The sequence below is a fragment of the Oryza glaberrima genome, chromosome 8 (assembly GCF_000147395.1).
Source record: "Oryza glaberrima chromosome 8, OglaRS2, whole genome shotgun sequence".
NCBI classification, from domain to species: Eukaryota; Viridiplantae; Streptophyta; class Magnoliopsida; order Poales; family Poaceae; genus Oryza; species Oryza glaberrima.
In genome coordinates, this window is record NC_068333.1 from 78267 (window position 1) to 93398 (window position 15132).

The window sequence follows — 15132 nt, forward strand, 5'->3', positions numbered from 1 at the left end:
CGTCCCTTGGTTGCATGAATGGGACACTACAATACTGCTACTCTAAATTACGTAGACACTACTACACAGGAGTACGTTTGACATTTTATCCGGCTGGACAGGATAATCTAGATTATCCTCCTTTCCAGTTTCCACTGTTGCCGCTGGGGCCAATCCCTCCTTGGACTCCGGCCACGATCAGCTCCTCGGCATGCACATCCTCGTGCCCTCCATCTCCAACCACGACTTGACATGACACATCAGCGCCGCGCTGCCACATAAGATCTCGCTGGAATCATGGTAAACTGAGATCGAAATAACACACTTAAGAGCTGTTTGGAAGAGTTTAATTTGGAGAAGCCGGAAAACTTAACTTCTGGTTTTTAATTCATTTGCTGAATTTCACAACTACGTATTCTCAGAATCTGGATAAAGATCTAGACTGTTTAAAGAAGGTTCTAGTAGCTAGAGATTAAACTGTAGCTGCCAGAAGCTACTCAAACATGCTCTAAACAAGTTCTAAGATCTTCGATCTACATTTTGAGAGTACGAGGGCATGGGATGGATGGACGAACGAGTTTAAGGTAAAAAAATATTCTTTATGATACATATATAAACTCTTTTTCACCGTTTAAATCATTTCCCATAAATTGGAAATAGTAGTTCTATAAATGTAACAGTTATGAGAGTTTTTCTAATAATAAATTTGTTAACGGCATTTTCACGAAATTTAGGAGGACATACTTGTGTTTGGAGGGTGTAGTTGACGAGAAGTTATACTGTATTAGTTGACCATGGCAGAAATACATCATCAGTGACAAATACTAGAGACAGGTAGGATCCTATAAATCCTGCGCGGCGAGCAGAGAAGAGAAGAGAAGAGAAGAGACGAGCAGCGGTGATGGCCGGCGTGGGCGTGGTAGTAGATCCGGAGGCGGTGGGCGGCGGTGGAGATGGAGGTGGAGATGGGCGGATGAAGGAAGGGTTGGCGCGGCGGGCGGTGGAAAACCTGAGGTTCCGGTCGGTGTGGGGCGAGGTGAACGGCGCCATGGGCGACCTCGGGACGTACATCCCCATCGTGCTGTCGCTGGCGCTGTCCCGGCAGCTGGACCTCGGCACCACCCTCGTCTTCACCGGCATCTACAACGCCATCACCGGCCTCCTCTACGGCGTCCCCATGCCCGTCCAGCCCATGAAGTCCATCGCCGCCGCCGCCCTCGCCGACCCCTCCTTCGCCATCCCGGAGATCATGGCCGCCGGCATCCTCACCGCCGCCTTCGTCCTCTTCCTCGGCCTCACCCGCCTCATGGACCTCGTCTACCGCTTCGTCCCGCTCTCCGTCGTGCGTGGCATCCAGCTCGCCCAGGGCCTCAACTTCGCCATGGCCGCCGTCAAGTACATACGCTACGAGCAGGACTTGGGCAAGGGCAAGTCCCTCGGGCGGCGCCCCTGGGTGGGCCTCGACGGCCTCGTGCTCGCCATCGCGGCGGTCTGCTTCATCGTGCTCGTCAACGGGGCCGGAGAAGAGCAGGAGCAGCGTCAGCAGCAGCAGCAGCAGCAACAGTGGTGGCGTCGTCGGTTGGGTTCCGTTCCTTCGGCTGTGGTGGTGTTCGTGGTGGGCGTTGCGTTCGCGGTGGCGCGTCACCCAGCGGCGGTGAGGGAGCTGCGCGCTGGGCCGTCGCGGATGCGGGTGGTGCACATCTCTCGGGAGGCGTGGAAGCAAGGGTTCATCAAGGGCGCGCTGCCGCAGATCCCGCTGTCGGTGCTCAACTCGGTGGTGGCGGTGTGCAAGCTGACGCGCGACCTGTTCCCGGAGCGGAAGGAGTCGCCGACGTCGGTGTCGGTGACGATGGGAGCCATGAACCTGGTGGGGTGCTGGTTCGGCGCCATGCCGTGCTGCCACGGCGCGGGAGGGCTGGCGGGGCAGTACAAGTTCGGGGGGAGGAGCGGCGGGTGCGTGGCGGCGCTGGGCGTGCTGAAGCTGGCGCTGGGCCTGCTGCTGGGCGGCTCCATGCTGCGTGTCCTCGTCCAGTTCCCCGTCGGTCTTCTCGGCGCGCTGCTGCTGTTCGCCGGAGTGGAGCTCGCGGCGGCGGCGAGGGACATGTCCACGAGGGCGGAGGCGTTCGTGATGCTGCTGTGCACGGCGGTGTCGCTGGTGGGCTCCAGCGCCGCGCTCGGCTTCCTCTGCGGGATGCTCGCCCACGCCCTTCTCTACCTCAGGGCCTGCGCGCTCAGGGAACGCATCGTCTCATCTCAAACGGATTTGTAATTCCAATTCCATTTCACCATCATCTCAAAAAACGCCAGCCAAACATTCATAAATAATCACTCAATACAGCTCGTTCCGTATGCTGTCCAGGAACATTCTCAGGTCCCTTGCTTTCCTCTCGTGTATTACATCATCATCATCGTGATGAACCCTTGATCTGTCGCCTATGGCCGGCGACGGAGAAGATAGGTCGATGGTGGTTCCATGGCCGACCGATGCCACACCACCACCACCTCCTCCTCCGTCTGTCTCAGTGCTGTGTGAACCAACATTGCTTATGTCTGCCAGGGCTCTTCTTCCACCTTTCATACCATTATCACCACCAGCCAGGGGTGAAGACAGATCAATCAGCTGGTTGTCAACATCACTAGTACTTGATTGCGTGCTAAAACTACTTTCTGACTCCATCTTGTTCATGTTCATACCAGCCACATTGACATCCTCGGCCATCATCTTCTTTTGGGACTTGGAGAGCTTCCGAAGAGGAGGAGAAGGAGACGACAGATCAACTACATCTTCCACAGCCACAGTGTAGGCTGCTGTCAGAGTCTGACACACACTGGCTGTAGCACCCAATATGCCACCACTATCAGCTTCAATACCAAGCAGCAACTCTTGGAGCTGTTCATCAACATCTTTCACTGCAGCCTGCCCTGATTTCTTTGGCCTTGCTCTCCTCTTCTGCTTCTTCTCTTCACCCTTCTTCTCCAAAAATTCTGTTATTTTCTCCGGGCACGCACTGCAATTGCACAGGCAAAAGCATTTAGGAAGGGCAAGAATCCTCCTCCTTAAGAGTAAAATGAAAAGTGCATGAGCGGCAATGGTTTGTTGCATCAAGCAACTAACTTCTGGATTCAATAGACTTCTACTTGAACTCCTAATATGTGTCTTATGCATGCTTTCTGTGCATAATCGCACCTCGCAATATTCAGAAAAATGTGCCAGCAGCACACAATCACTGTTGCTATTGCCGGATAAGAGAGGACTGTTACAGTGTTACTACCTTTTAACAAGATCCCCAGGGACTACTGAAACTTGGAGCCCTTCTATATTTCTCCATGAAACCTCATAACATTCATTCCCATGAACTTTCCTCTGCTTCACAATCGCCAGTACAGGGCATGGTACTGGTATCTGTAAATTAGATACTTAGACTTGAGAAAGGTACATGTAAAACGTTTGCTTCAGACAAACCAAAGTTTTTACCTCACTCAACAAAGGTTTTATTCCTAGTGCTGAAGACGCAGAGCGAAGGTCTGAAAACCTCCGAAGTTCTCTCTCAGCAATCTTCGGAAGTATATATTGATCTGCAGACATACAGAAGAAAACAAGTCAGGATCCATACCTATTAAAACATGTTACTGCCTTCCTCTTGCACATACTAATAATGCTAATCATCATAACAGTCGAGGACTTCAGAGAGTACCAGTTTTCTCTGGACTCCAATCAAAATATTCCTCGCATATTTTTTGAAGCTGTGGCCGAAGAAATGGGTGCTGTCCGCATACCCTATGGAGATAGAACAAACGAACCTTCAGAAAAGCAATTTAAGCAACCCCTATCTTTAACACCCTGATCAATTTTCCACAGAATCACCCAAAAATGACAAGAAAAATATAAAAAGGTGAACACATACTGAAAGCAAAGTATCATATCAGCAATTGGGGCTGAACCTCAAAATCCGAGACAAATAAACTATACAGCGAAGTAGTTTTCCACTAACTCTTTTACCTCTGCACAGCTTCCGAATCAGGTGAGTGACATTTTGGCTCCAGATATGCATTTATGACGTCACGAAATTGACCATCAGAGTCTTGAGTCATGCCAACCTCTGTAAAACAAGGATATTACATAAATGATGTTGCGTATTCCCTGTCCACAACATGTTTATGGCATAGCTAATTACTTAAATTTTAGAGAAAAGCACCACAGAGTCTGCTTACCGCAGGAACTTGCTTTGGGGCACATGTCGTCCACCTTGTTTCCACTATTTTTCCCTTTACATTTTCTAGTAGCTTTAACTCCATTAGACAAAATCTGATCAAGAATTAAATTGTCACCTACAGACTTAACAAGCCGGCATGCTGTTTCCTGGAACATTAAAAGAGCGTCATTACAAATATAATGATAAGCTCCATGATTCCCATCTTGTCGTCGAGTGTCAGATTTCATATAGAAACATATAAGAACAGATGCATGTTATACTAAGACAATGAAAATGACAGTTTTTTTTGTACTTACTGGGCCAAACCCATTAACTCCATTAGAATAATCACTACCAAGGAGCACTGCAAGTGATATCTGGAAAGGTTGTCAAGTCAGGACAATAAGAATTTACGCATTATCACACAAAAAAAAATCCTGAGAATCAGAAGCCCAAAAAAAAGTCATTGGTGGGAGATGTAATATTGTTATTGCATCATATTGTCATACAAGTCATCAGCAATTACATGCAACATCCCGTAATCTCTGACTAATACATGATAATTACCCAAAGGATTTTTAAGAGTGCGCTGAGACATTTTCTTGTGATATCAGAGTTGAGAAAATGGTGTTGCTCTATGCATACAACTTGCAAGTTCTTGTTTTAAATCAGCACATTGCATTCACTTACTAAGCTGTTGTGCCTGCAGTGCAGTCTACTCTTAAAGGTCTTTATCTATTAGTTGCTTTGACCGTGTTAAGCCATTAACTGACAAAAGTCTAAGTGATCTTTCTAGGAGCATAAGGGGCATATTTAAGTAAGTTTATTTTACATCTTTGTGATATGTCACAAGCAGTCAAAACATTTGTTCAGAAGAGATCCCATAAGTTGAAACTCGGGCAGAACAAATTCATTGCAACTTACCAGCGAGTTCCTGCCAAAGCCAAGAGTTTTCTCTATGTCTTCCATTTCATAGCAAATGACATAGCCACCCTCCCCTAATTTGATTGAGAACATGAGTAGGATTTCCAGATAAATATATAAGCAAAGACTAGTTGATAATAGAACAAGGCAGCAGGCAGCAACAAAATTGTTGATGAGTTGTGATGCAAGCCAATAAGCAATCAGCTTCACCTATGAAAACATCTCTATAAACAGTCCTAGCGCCAAAAAGAAAAGCATCCGAGTCTGAAGTGAAACAGCCATCCTGAAAGAAGAAAAGAAATAAATAAATAAATAAAGAAGGGGGCAGGTACAATTGATGTGATTAGGACAAGTATCATCATACTTACACAGAGTGACTCTAGATCTAGGGATGCACACTGTGCTTCAGCCTCCTCCAATCTGTTGAAGAAAATAAAGGTGAGACCATGTTTAGTTATTTGGAGAATGGAAAGCATGTATGTACCCGTCCAAGCAAGGGATGCCGAGGGCCATGCCGAGACGCTTGGCCTCTTTAATCATGCAGGAGAAATCGGAACCCTTGTTGCGACGCAGTGAAATGGATGGGTGTGAATTGGGCTGATCTGATTCTTTAGCAGCCTAAACAACAGGGGAAGCAAGCAATGTAGTACAAGTAATTAAGCAAAAGGTTGTTTGCAGTGCAGAAGTAGAGAGTGAGTGGCAGAGACATGAGAAATGGATCCGAGGCGACGGCGGTAAGTGGCCAACTTAAGTGAAGGTATAGCCCCATCTGACAAACAAAAAAAATTCAATCTGGCGTCTGAGTGTGAGAAATACTAGAAATGAAAAGTAGAAAAGGAGAATGGGATTACCGGTGACGAAGAGGAGGGTGCAGTTGAGGGCGAGGAGGGCGCGGATGCGGTGGAAGAGGTTCTTGAGGTAGACCTTGTCCTTGGCGAAGGCCGGCGAGCGGTTGGCGCTGTACATCTGGACCAGCCAGCACGACAGGTCCACGCACACCTTCTTGTTCCTTCCTCCACCATTTCATTTCCCAATCCATTAGCAAACCCTCCCCGGAAATTAATTTTAATTTTAATGGCGGATCGATCGATCGATCGATCGGGGACTCACTGGAGGTGGTGGAGCGGGAGCTTCTTCTTGCACGACTCCAGGATGTCCCACAAGTTCTTCACCCCCATCTCCCGCCCGCACTTCCGCCCCTACTTCCGCCGGACCGGACTCGGACGAGACGACGGACCTCAATGGCGGCGGCGGCGGCGGTGACTCCAAACTTCAAATTCCGATTTGCATTTCTCTCTCTCCAAACTCCAAACTCCAATCTCCAAAATGCGCTTTGAGACAAGGGGAAAACGGGGGGAGGGGCCTTTCTTCGAGTGCGCCTCCTTAACCCATAAAATACGCTTTCTAACCACGGTTACGTATAACAAGCCCACGCCGGCCCAACACTCCAGCCGAGTTTTGAGCTGTTGGCTTTTGTCCTAAATTGGCCTTACCAATATTTGATAATTTCAATAGTGTTAAGTGTTTATTTGGTTTGAAGCCAATTTCTGCCAAACCTAGAAAAATAGGCCATTTTAATAGTTAACTTAGGCTATTTTGGCTTCAATCCAAACAAAACTTTGCATATGCTAAAACTTGCTAAAATTTGGTATTGACAAAAATTGGTAAGGTCAAGTTAGGCCACAAACCAAACCAGCCCTTTATCACAATTCTATTTTTCTAAATAAAAATTATACTAATACTAGAAAATTAACTAGTATTAAGTAAGTTTTTTATATGTATAGCATGACTATCCCCATACACCCCTATGTTATAACCATGCATGATGGTACTAAATAGCAGTATCGTGGTTTTTATATTACCATGGTGATGCTGTGCTACTAAAATGGTGGAGGAATATTACGTCTGCTATGTGAAAAATAGTAGGTGTTATTTGGTACATATTATAGAAAATACAATCCTTTTAGGTTAAAAATAATTGTTAAAAATAATTGTTGTTTTGGATAGGTACACGGTGAAAAAAATGCATTAACTCCTAATTTCTGTTAAAGGCTACAATATGAAATGTGATAACTTGATGAGAGGTATGCTCCCGACAATGTGGCAGATGACTTTGGCTTGCGATCTTCTACAATGTATGTAATGTATGTAGAAATATCAATAAATATATGCTTTTACTTAAGTATATTTGAAGATTAATCTGTGTATTATATGGTCTCCATGATTATAAAGACAAATATTTTAGAAGTTATTGGTAGTCAATGTTTTTAAAGTGTGATATTAGTTTTGTCTAAATAGATAATTATTTTCAACATGAAGGAAGAGTACCGCATTTTTTTACTTATCTCCATAACTCATATGTCGCCTATAATATGATATTGTTTCTGTAAATTAAGCACTACTCTACCTCACAAATATGCAGAATTGAGTGGTTTTCTTATTTCGCTATCGGAATATATAACGTTCGCCATATCGCTTGCTATACAATATTCGCAGGAGAATCTGCTATGACCCCACTATCTGCTATTCATGTATCAACGCTTTATGTATTCTACATTGTTTTGATTACAGTAAAATAGCATGGTCACAACACTAGTATACTAATTTAAAAGTAGAGTCATCGTCATCCTTCCCCGCCATCGAAATCCCCACTAAAAAACCGCCTCATAATAAAACCACCCTACCCAAAACCCAGTATTTCTCAACTACTTTAAACCATAAATTTAGTATTTTACCCCTTTTACAAAACTTATTTTATAATTAGATCATGGCAAAAACTATATTAGAAAATGAACCAAATTTTAGCGCTAAACTTCTTGGTGCTAAGGGCAAACTTCTCAACACAGGGACCTTTTGAGCTCGCTGGCACTAACATGCATCCACGGATTAAAAAGAATTAACATGCCTTGTATAGCATGGAAGTGAACGCGGTGTGATGGTAGCTCTTGCCTTCGGTAGCGCTAGCAACCCTAGTTTGCATCTTAACAGCAGCGACACATTTTTGGCTTTTTTATATTTTTTTTCTGGTTAGGTACTAGTTTGTGGAGAAAATAAGGGAAATGTTGGATGGTTTGGACCATCAAAAGCACAGAAATCATTGTACCACAACTGAGCTACTCGAAATGATTGGTCATTGGTTTGTCTATAAACAGACGGCGGATGCTCTACGCCCCAAGACCTCTAGCGCTGAGACGTTGGATCTCGGTGCAAGGCGTTTGGCGCTGAGAAAGAGGGCGCTTAGCGTTTTAGTTAAAGTACTTGGTACGGCTATTTGCAAAATAAGTTTTAGAAAATTTTCAGAATGTCAAATTTTCACTATTTTAAACTCTTTCTCCATCATCATAGTTCCCCACTTAAGAAACCGCCTCTAAAAACAACCCCACCAAAATAACTAGTACGTATTCATGTGAAAATCAACAAAAATAAACATATAGAAAAAAAACCTATATATAATTTCAATCATATTGCAACGCACTGACACAGACATGACACTAGCTATTTATATTAACATGCATATGTGTCTCGTAGCCATGTTATACATGTTAATTAATTGTTTGGGTTTTCAAGTAGAAAACAAAATATTTTGTTGATGACTATTTAAAGTGCTGTTTTTTTCCCAGCTTTAACTTTTGGGGATACATCTCTCTCGATTAGGCTGTCGTTTTCTTTTTGCTTTATTTATTTTTGCACCTCATGCTGATGCTGGTAGCCCAACGAGTAGAATCCTTTTCCGTACGTGCAACAAAAAAGAACACTACTTCTTCCGTTTTACAATATAAGTCATTCCAGTGTTTTCCATATTCATATTGATGATTCATTAATATCAATATGAATAATATGAATGAGAGGGACTATATATGTTGGTTTGTATAAAAAAGCAAGGAAATTAAAGCCAAGGCTGGCCCATATATATACTCCCATATTTCACGGTAAAATTATGATAGTATAATCGGGATATATAACCAGATATACAGTAGACGACAAAAACAATTTGCTATACTTAATCCGTATATAAACATACACAAATGAGACGCAATATATATTATGTATTTTCAGATGTGTACGTACGTACATATATATAGTATGTACACTCAGCCATATATATATACATGCATGGTATAAGATGCACGATGGAATTGAGGAGTAATAATTAATTAATTACAAAGCCACACGCGCGCACGCACACCCAGCGCGATGCATATATGGAATGGAATTAAATACGTAATATTTACAAAAAAAAAGTTTTCGTTTATTGGGGAAATAATCAATATACTTGTAAGGTGTTTGGCGCTGAGACAAAGGGCGTTTGTTGTTTTAGTTAAAGTTTTTGCTACGGCTATTTGTAAAATAAGTTTTAGAAAATAGTGAGAATGTCAAATTGTCAGTATTTTAAACTCTTTCTCTATCATCATAGTTTCCCACTTAAAAAAACTGTCTCTAAAAACAACCGCACCAAAATAACTAGTATGTATTCATGTGAAAATCAACAAAAAGAAACATATAGAAAAAAACCTATATTAACATTGTAGAAAAAAATCCTATTGCAACGCACGGACATAACACTAGTTAGTTATATTAACATGCATATGTGTCTCATAGTCATGTTATGCAGGTTAATTGTTTGGGTTTTCAAGTAGAAAACAAAATATTTTGTTGATGACTATTTAAAGTGCTGTTTTTTTCCTAGCTTTAACTTAACAAAATATTTTGTTGATGACTATTTAAAGTGCTGTTTTTTTCCTAGCTTTAACTTTTGGGGATACATCTCTCTCGATTAGGCTGTCGTTTTCTTTTTGCTTTATTTATTTTTGCATCTCATACTGATGCTGGTATAGTAGCCCAACCAGTAAATCCTTTCCGTGCAACAAAAAAAGAACATTATATTATATATGTTGCTTTGTATAAAAAAGCAAGGAAATTAAAGCCAAGGCCCGCCCATATATATACTCCTATATTTCACGGTAAAATTATGATAGTATAATCGCGATATATAACAAGCTATACAGCAGACGGCAAAAACAATTTGCTATATATACGTACACAGATGAGACGCAATATATTATGTATTTTACAGATGAGGACGTAAGTGTGTATCCATACATACATACATACATACATACACACATACATACATACATACATACATATATATAGTATTTACACTCGGCCAGATATATATACATGCATGGTAATTAAAGATGCACGATGGAATTAAGGAATAATAATAATTAATTAATTACACAAAGCCACATGACACGCGCGCGCACACACTCAGCGCGATGCATGTATATATGGTACGACACTACGTACTACGGGTGTGTAGCTAGATCGATCGATTATATGTAGAGTAATAAAGAAAAGATGATGAAATATATGTATAATAAAATGGAATTACATGGCGGTGTATTTAGTGGAGTCGACGTTGGCGGTGGCGAGGACGACGGCGACGCCGAGGAGGAGGACCACCAGCGCCGTGAAGTTGACGAGTAGCGCCTCCGCCCCGTACCTGGACAGGCGCAGCGGCGGGGCCTGCAGGAAGGTGAGCTTCTCGAGGAAGCCGAGCTGGGCGTTGCCCACGGCGAGCGCGAAGACGAGGAGGCCGAGGAGCGCGTGCCACGGGACGGCGGAGCGCCTGGTGTCGTGGGAGGCGCCGGGGAAGAAGAAGGTGAGGAAGGCGAGGAGCCAGTGGAGCGCGTAGAGGGAGATGGTGGCGATGCCGATCCAGGAGTGGAGGGAGTAGAGGTTGGGGATGTCGGCCTCGGCGTGGTACTTGAACACCGCGTAGATGCCGACGCCGCCGAGGGCGAGCCCCACGGCGTGCAGCCCCAGGTGCACCTTCTTTCTGGCGTCCCTGCTGCTGACGATGATGGAGAGGGAGCGGTAGGAGAGGATGGCCTCGGCGGCGAGGACGACGAGGCCAAGCACCATGAGCACCGGGTGGGTGTTGAAGATGAGCTGCTTGTTGTGGGAGCGCAGGGCGAGTCCGCCGCGGAAGTGAACGCACCACACCAACACCATCGCCGTCGCCGCCACCGCTAGCACGTGCGCCACCACCACCATGCACCCGCCTCCGCCATCGCCGCCCTTGATCACCGCCTTCATCGCCATCGATCGATTGTTTGAGCTAGCTCATGCACTTGAGTAGCTAGTGCGTAGCACTAGTATGTGTTCCCCAACTCAACTGCAAGAAAGAAAGAAAAGAAAAGAAAGCACTAGTTTAGTTTAGTTAGTTGGGTGGCGGTTACAATTACGTGGACGCCCTGCCGCCGCGCGCGCAGATGCCGCAGCCGCAGCCACAGCTAGCCAGCCAAGCCATCCACATCAACTCGATATATCATATCACCCGCTCCCCCCCGGCCATCTCTTGACAATGATTTTTCCCCCCTAGAGCCCTCGAGCGGATATATGTCCTCGATCGATCATCTCCAGTCATTTCTTACTAAAGTTACTACTCCCTCCGTTTCAAAATATTTAACATTATTAACTTTTTAAGTACGTGTTTGACCATTCGTCTTATTCAAAAATTTAAGTAATTATTTATTCTTTTCATATCATTTGATCCATTGTTAAATATACTTTCATGTACACATATAGTTTTACATATTTCACAAAATTTTTTGAATAAGACGAACGGTCAAACATGTGCTAAAAAGTCAACGGTGTCAAACATTTTGAAACGGAGGGAATATGTAAATATTGTTTTTTCTCTCACTATATATTTAATAAAATTGACACAACAATACGGTATGTTCATTCTTTTTTAAGTTACAATTTTTTTTACTACTTCCAATTTCTATCTGTATAAACTATAAGAAAAAAAAAGAATATATAGGTGGTGTTTGAATATTCTGAAGATGAAGATGAAGACAAATATTAAGTATTTCACGCAAAACGAGGTTGTAATAACGTGTGATTAATTGAGTTTTAATCATTACAAACTTGAAAAATAGATTAATCTGATATTTTAGAACAACTTTCATATATAAAGTTTTCACACGAAACACACCATTTAGCAGTTTGAAAAGCGTGCCACAAGTATCCAAAATTTAATCCAACTTTTGTTGGAGAAAAAAAACAGAGCCTATATATTAAACTCTAACTTAGGAATATTCCTTGTTAGGGATTACTCATCTCACCGTTTCTCAAACAAAACAGACTGAAAAATAAGTTTGACCCAAACCAATCCACACCCTATTATATCCTTTGAACCAAATGAACGCTAATCGAATTGTGATACATCTATATGAGGTATCTATCTAGATTCCCTGAATAGGAAGGCAACCATACGTTGGTGTGGCTGTGGCTATCTGCATGCACCGCATCCTCACCACGCTAGCTCTACTTATAACTAAACATAGATTGCATGCTACTCTCTCCGTTTTTTAACAGATGACGCCGTGTGACCATTTGTCTTATTTAAAAAATTTACATAATTATAATTTATTTTGTTATGAGTTGTTTTATCACTCATAGTACTTTAAGTGTGATTATATCTTATACATTTGCATAAAAATTTTTGAATAAGACGAATGGTCAAACATATAAGAAAAAGTCAACGGCGTCATCTATTAAAAAACGGAGGGAGTATATATGCAGCAAATTAAAATTTCGATTTATTTGCCTAGAAATAAAAACGAAATAAAATTGTATTTTATATGTATAATCAAGATGCTTGATAATAATTTATTGTAATAGTCTACATATATCATGTGGAGTAGTAATTAGTTATCAAATTAGTTGCACTTTATAGAGACTGTGTTAATTGACTAGCTAGCTATAGTGTACACTGTCTAAAAAAAAATACTACTCTTAATTAATACTTGGCCAATTAAGCTATTGCACACAAAGCAACAATTATACAGTCAATGTTGATTTTCAACACGTACCTTTCAATTAATTCGTGGTATAGCGACATATATAGTCCCTCGCTCGATCAATCAATTGGATCGATTGGACTAGCTTTTGCTTTGCTTTTCTTTGTTTGCTTCATCGTATATATGTAGGCATGACGGGAGGGTTAAGTGCCCAAGACGTGTCCATTCTCTAAGCTTTCGTCGCGAAATAAGTTCACTGCTCAGTCCGTCCCAAAGATATAATAGATTTGGATGAAAGGGATGCATCCTAATATTACGAATCCCTTCGTAATATTAGAATACGTCTCATCCAATCAAAATTACTTAAATTTTAGGACAGAGGGAGTAGCTTAGATGTTTCTTTTTTCCTTTTGAAACCGTCAGCTAGCACGAGATCTGCTGGAATATATTGCTCTGTTAAAATGTATGCATGTATGGAGTGGAGAGAGAAGAGAGATCAGAGTAGCGGTAGCAGTGGCGGAGCCAGGATAAAATTATAGTGGAGGCTCTTTAGCCTTTTGGGCCTTCTAACAATTTCAGACAAAATCTATTTTAGTCCCCTTGCAATAAATATATGGATTTAAATTGTAGGGGTATTAATAGGGGCCCTAATGATTCATTAGGGGGTAGGGGGGTCTAAAGACCCCCCAGCCCCCACGCTGCCTCCGCCACTGAGCGGTAGGTAGTGGTGTGAATTTTGTAAAACATGATAAAACACATATTGAAACATGTCGCTATAACATATGAAACATTAAGTTTTAATGGTTTGAAACGTATGTTTTTATTTTATCGGAATATAAAGATTTAATTACAATAAATACAATGATATAAATTAGAGCAATAGATTAGATAAATAGTTTGGGAGAAAAATCCATTCAAAGTTAAATGTACGTGCATGAAAAGATGACAGAGCATATATGTGCTTATGTGTGATTGGGCCACAAATTTTGACAATTTAGTGCTGAAAAAAGGTCATTTTTTAAATAAGTTTTGATGGCGATTCTTTTGTAAAATTAGTTTTTTAAAGTATCAAATTGTCAAAAATTTGTGTGATCGGGTGACCTATTAGAATCATTTTCGATAAATTGTCAACTTCTTCGATGATCAGTTGCTTATTATATTTATGTAGTACGTACACATGTAGGCATAGACAATTAGTTAATTACTGTAGTTTGTTAGTTATATGGAGTATACTTATAGAGATGAGATGAGACGAGTAGCTAGTTAGGTAGCTGGATGCACAAATTTTAACAATTTATCCCTTTGAAAAAGCTAATTTTACAAATGAACCGTCGCAAAAACTTATTTAAAAAATGACCCTATTTTTCAGCCTCAAATCATGTAGCGCTGAACATAAACACTTCAACGCCACGTCAATTGGAGCTGAATGCCGTGCTACCACGGATAAAAGGCTAAGTCAGCGTGCCAATGAACATTCAGCGCCATGCTATTTAGCGTTAAGGTGTCTAAATTCAGCGCCACACGATTTAGTGTTGAACAAATGGGTCGGTTTTGAAATAAGTTTTGGCGGTAGTTCATTTGTAAAAATAGTTTTTTTTTAAAAGATCAAGTTGTCAAAATTTGAGGGAGCTGGATGCATGATCGGGATCGGCACATGTAGTAGTACGTGGGAGTACTTGGCTAGCTAGATAGCACAGTACGTACGCAACGTGTTTCGAACGTAACATCCGTACCTTTCGCCGTTTGCACGAAACCAATACCTAATTAAGATAATACAGTTAATAAACCCACATAAATAAGCTAGCAAGCCAGATCATATAGATGGACAAACTTAAATAAGCCCGTTGGTTATTTATATATTACTCCCTCCATATTTAATGCATGACGCCGTTGACTTTTTAAACAACGTTTGACCATTCATGTTATTCAAATTTTTTTGTAAATATAAAATATTTATGTTATGCTTAAAGAATATTTGATGATAAATCAAGTCACAATAAAATAAATGATAATTACATAAATTTTTTGAATAAGATAAAGGGTCAAACGTTGGTTAAAAAGTTAACGGCGTCATACATTAAAATATGGACAATGTATTTGTGTGTGTTCGCAATTTCTTGTTACCAACCAAAACAGTACGCATGAAAAACGGAACGGTCTATTTGCGCGTAATTAATTAAGTATTATCTATTTTTTAAAAATAAATTAATTTAATTTTTAAG

The 15132-nt window shown here is 41.6% G+C and overlaps 3 protein-coding genes across 3 annotated transcripts; 1 reads left to right on the top strand and 2 right to left on the bottom strand.

Moving 5' to 3' along the window:
- Positions 1-739: 739 nt before the first annotated feature.
- LOC127782311 (molybdate transporter 1) lies at positions 740-2248 on the top strand. Its single transcript, XM_052309464.1, has one exon. The coding sequence runs from the start codon at positions 881-883 to the stop codon at positions 2246-2248; it is 1368 nt and encodes a 455-aa protein (XP_052165424.1). The 5' UTR covers positions 740-880.
- Positions 2249-2293: 45 nt separating this feature from the next.
- Positions 2294-6429, bottom strand: LOC127782310 (single-strand DNA endonuclease 1). Its single transcript, XM_052309463.1, has 14 exons — positions 6207-6429; positions 5948-6105; positions 5804-5865; positions 5581-5714; positions 5465-5516; positions 5307-5379; positions 5097-5170; positions 4490-4549; positions 4192-4339; positions 3980-4079; positions 3675-3757; positions 3455-3555; positions 3252-3382; positions 2294-2987 (listed from the first exon to the last, which is right to left on the bottom strand). Exons 1-14 carry the CDS (start codon positions 6272-6274, stop codon positions 2309-2311), a joined length of 1923 nt encoding a protein of 640 aa, XP_052165423.1. The 5' UTR covers positions 6275-6429; the 3' UTR covers positions 2294-2308.
- Positions 6430-10307: 3878 nt separating this feature from the next.
- Positions 10308-11322, bottom strand: LOC127781595 (ascorbate-specific transmembrane electron transporter 1-like). The gene has a single exon (XM_052308576.1). It carries the CDS (start codon positions 11202-11204, stop codon positions 10488-10490), a length of 717 nt encoding a protein of 238 aa, XP_052164536.1. The 5' UTR covers positions 11205-11322; the 3' UTR covers positions 10308-10487.
- Between the last annotated feature and the right edge of the window lie 3810 nt (positions 11323-15132).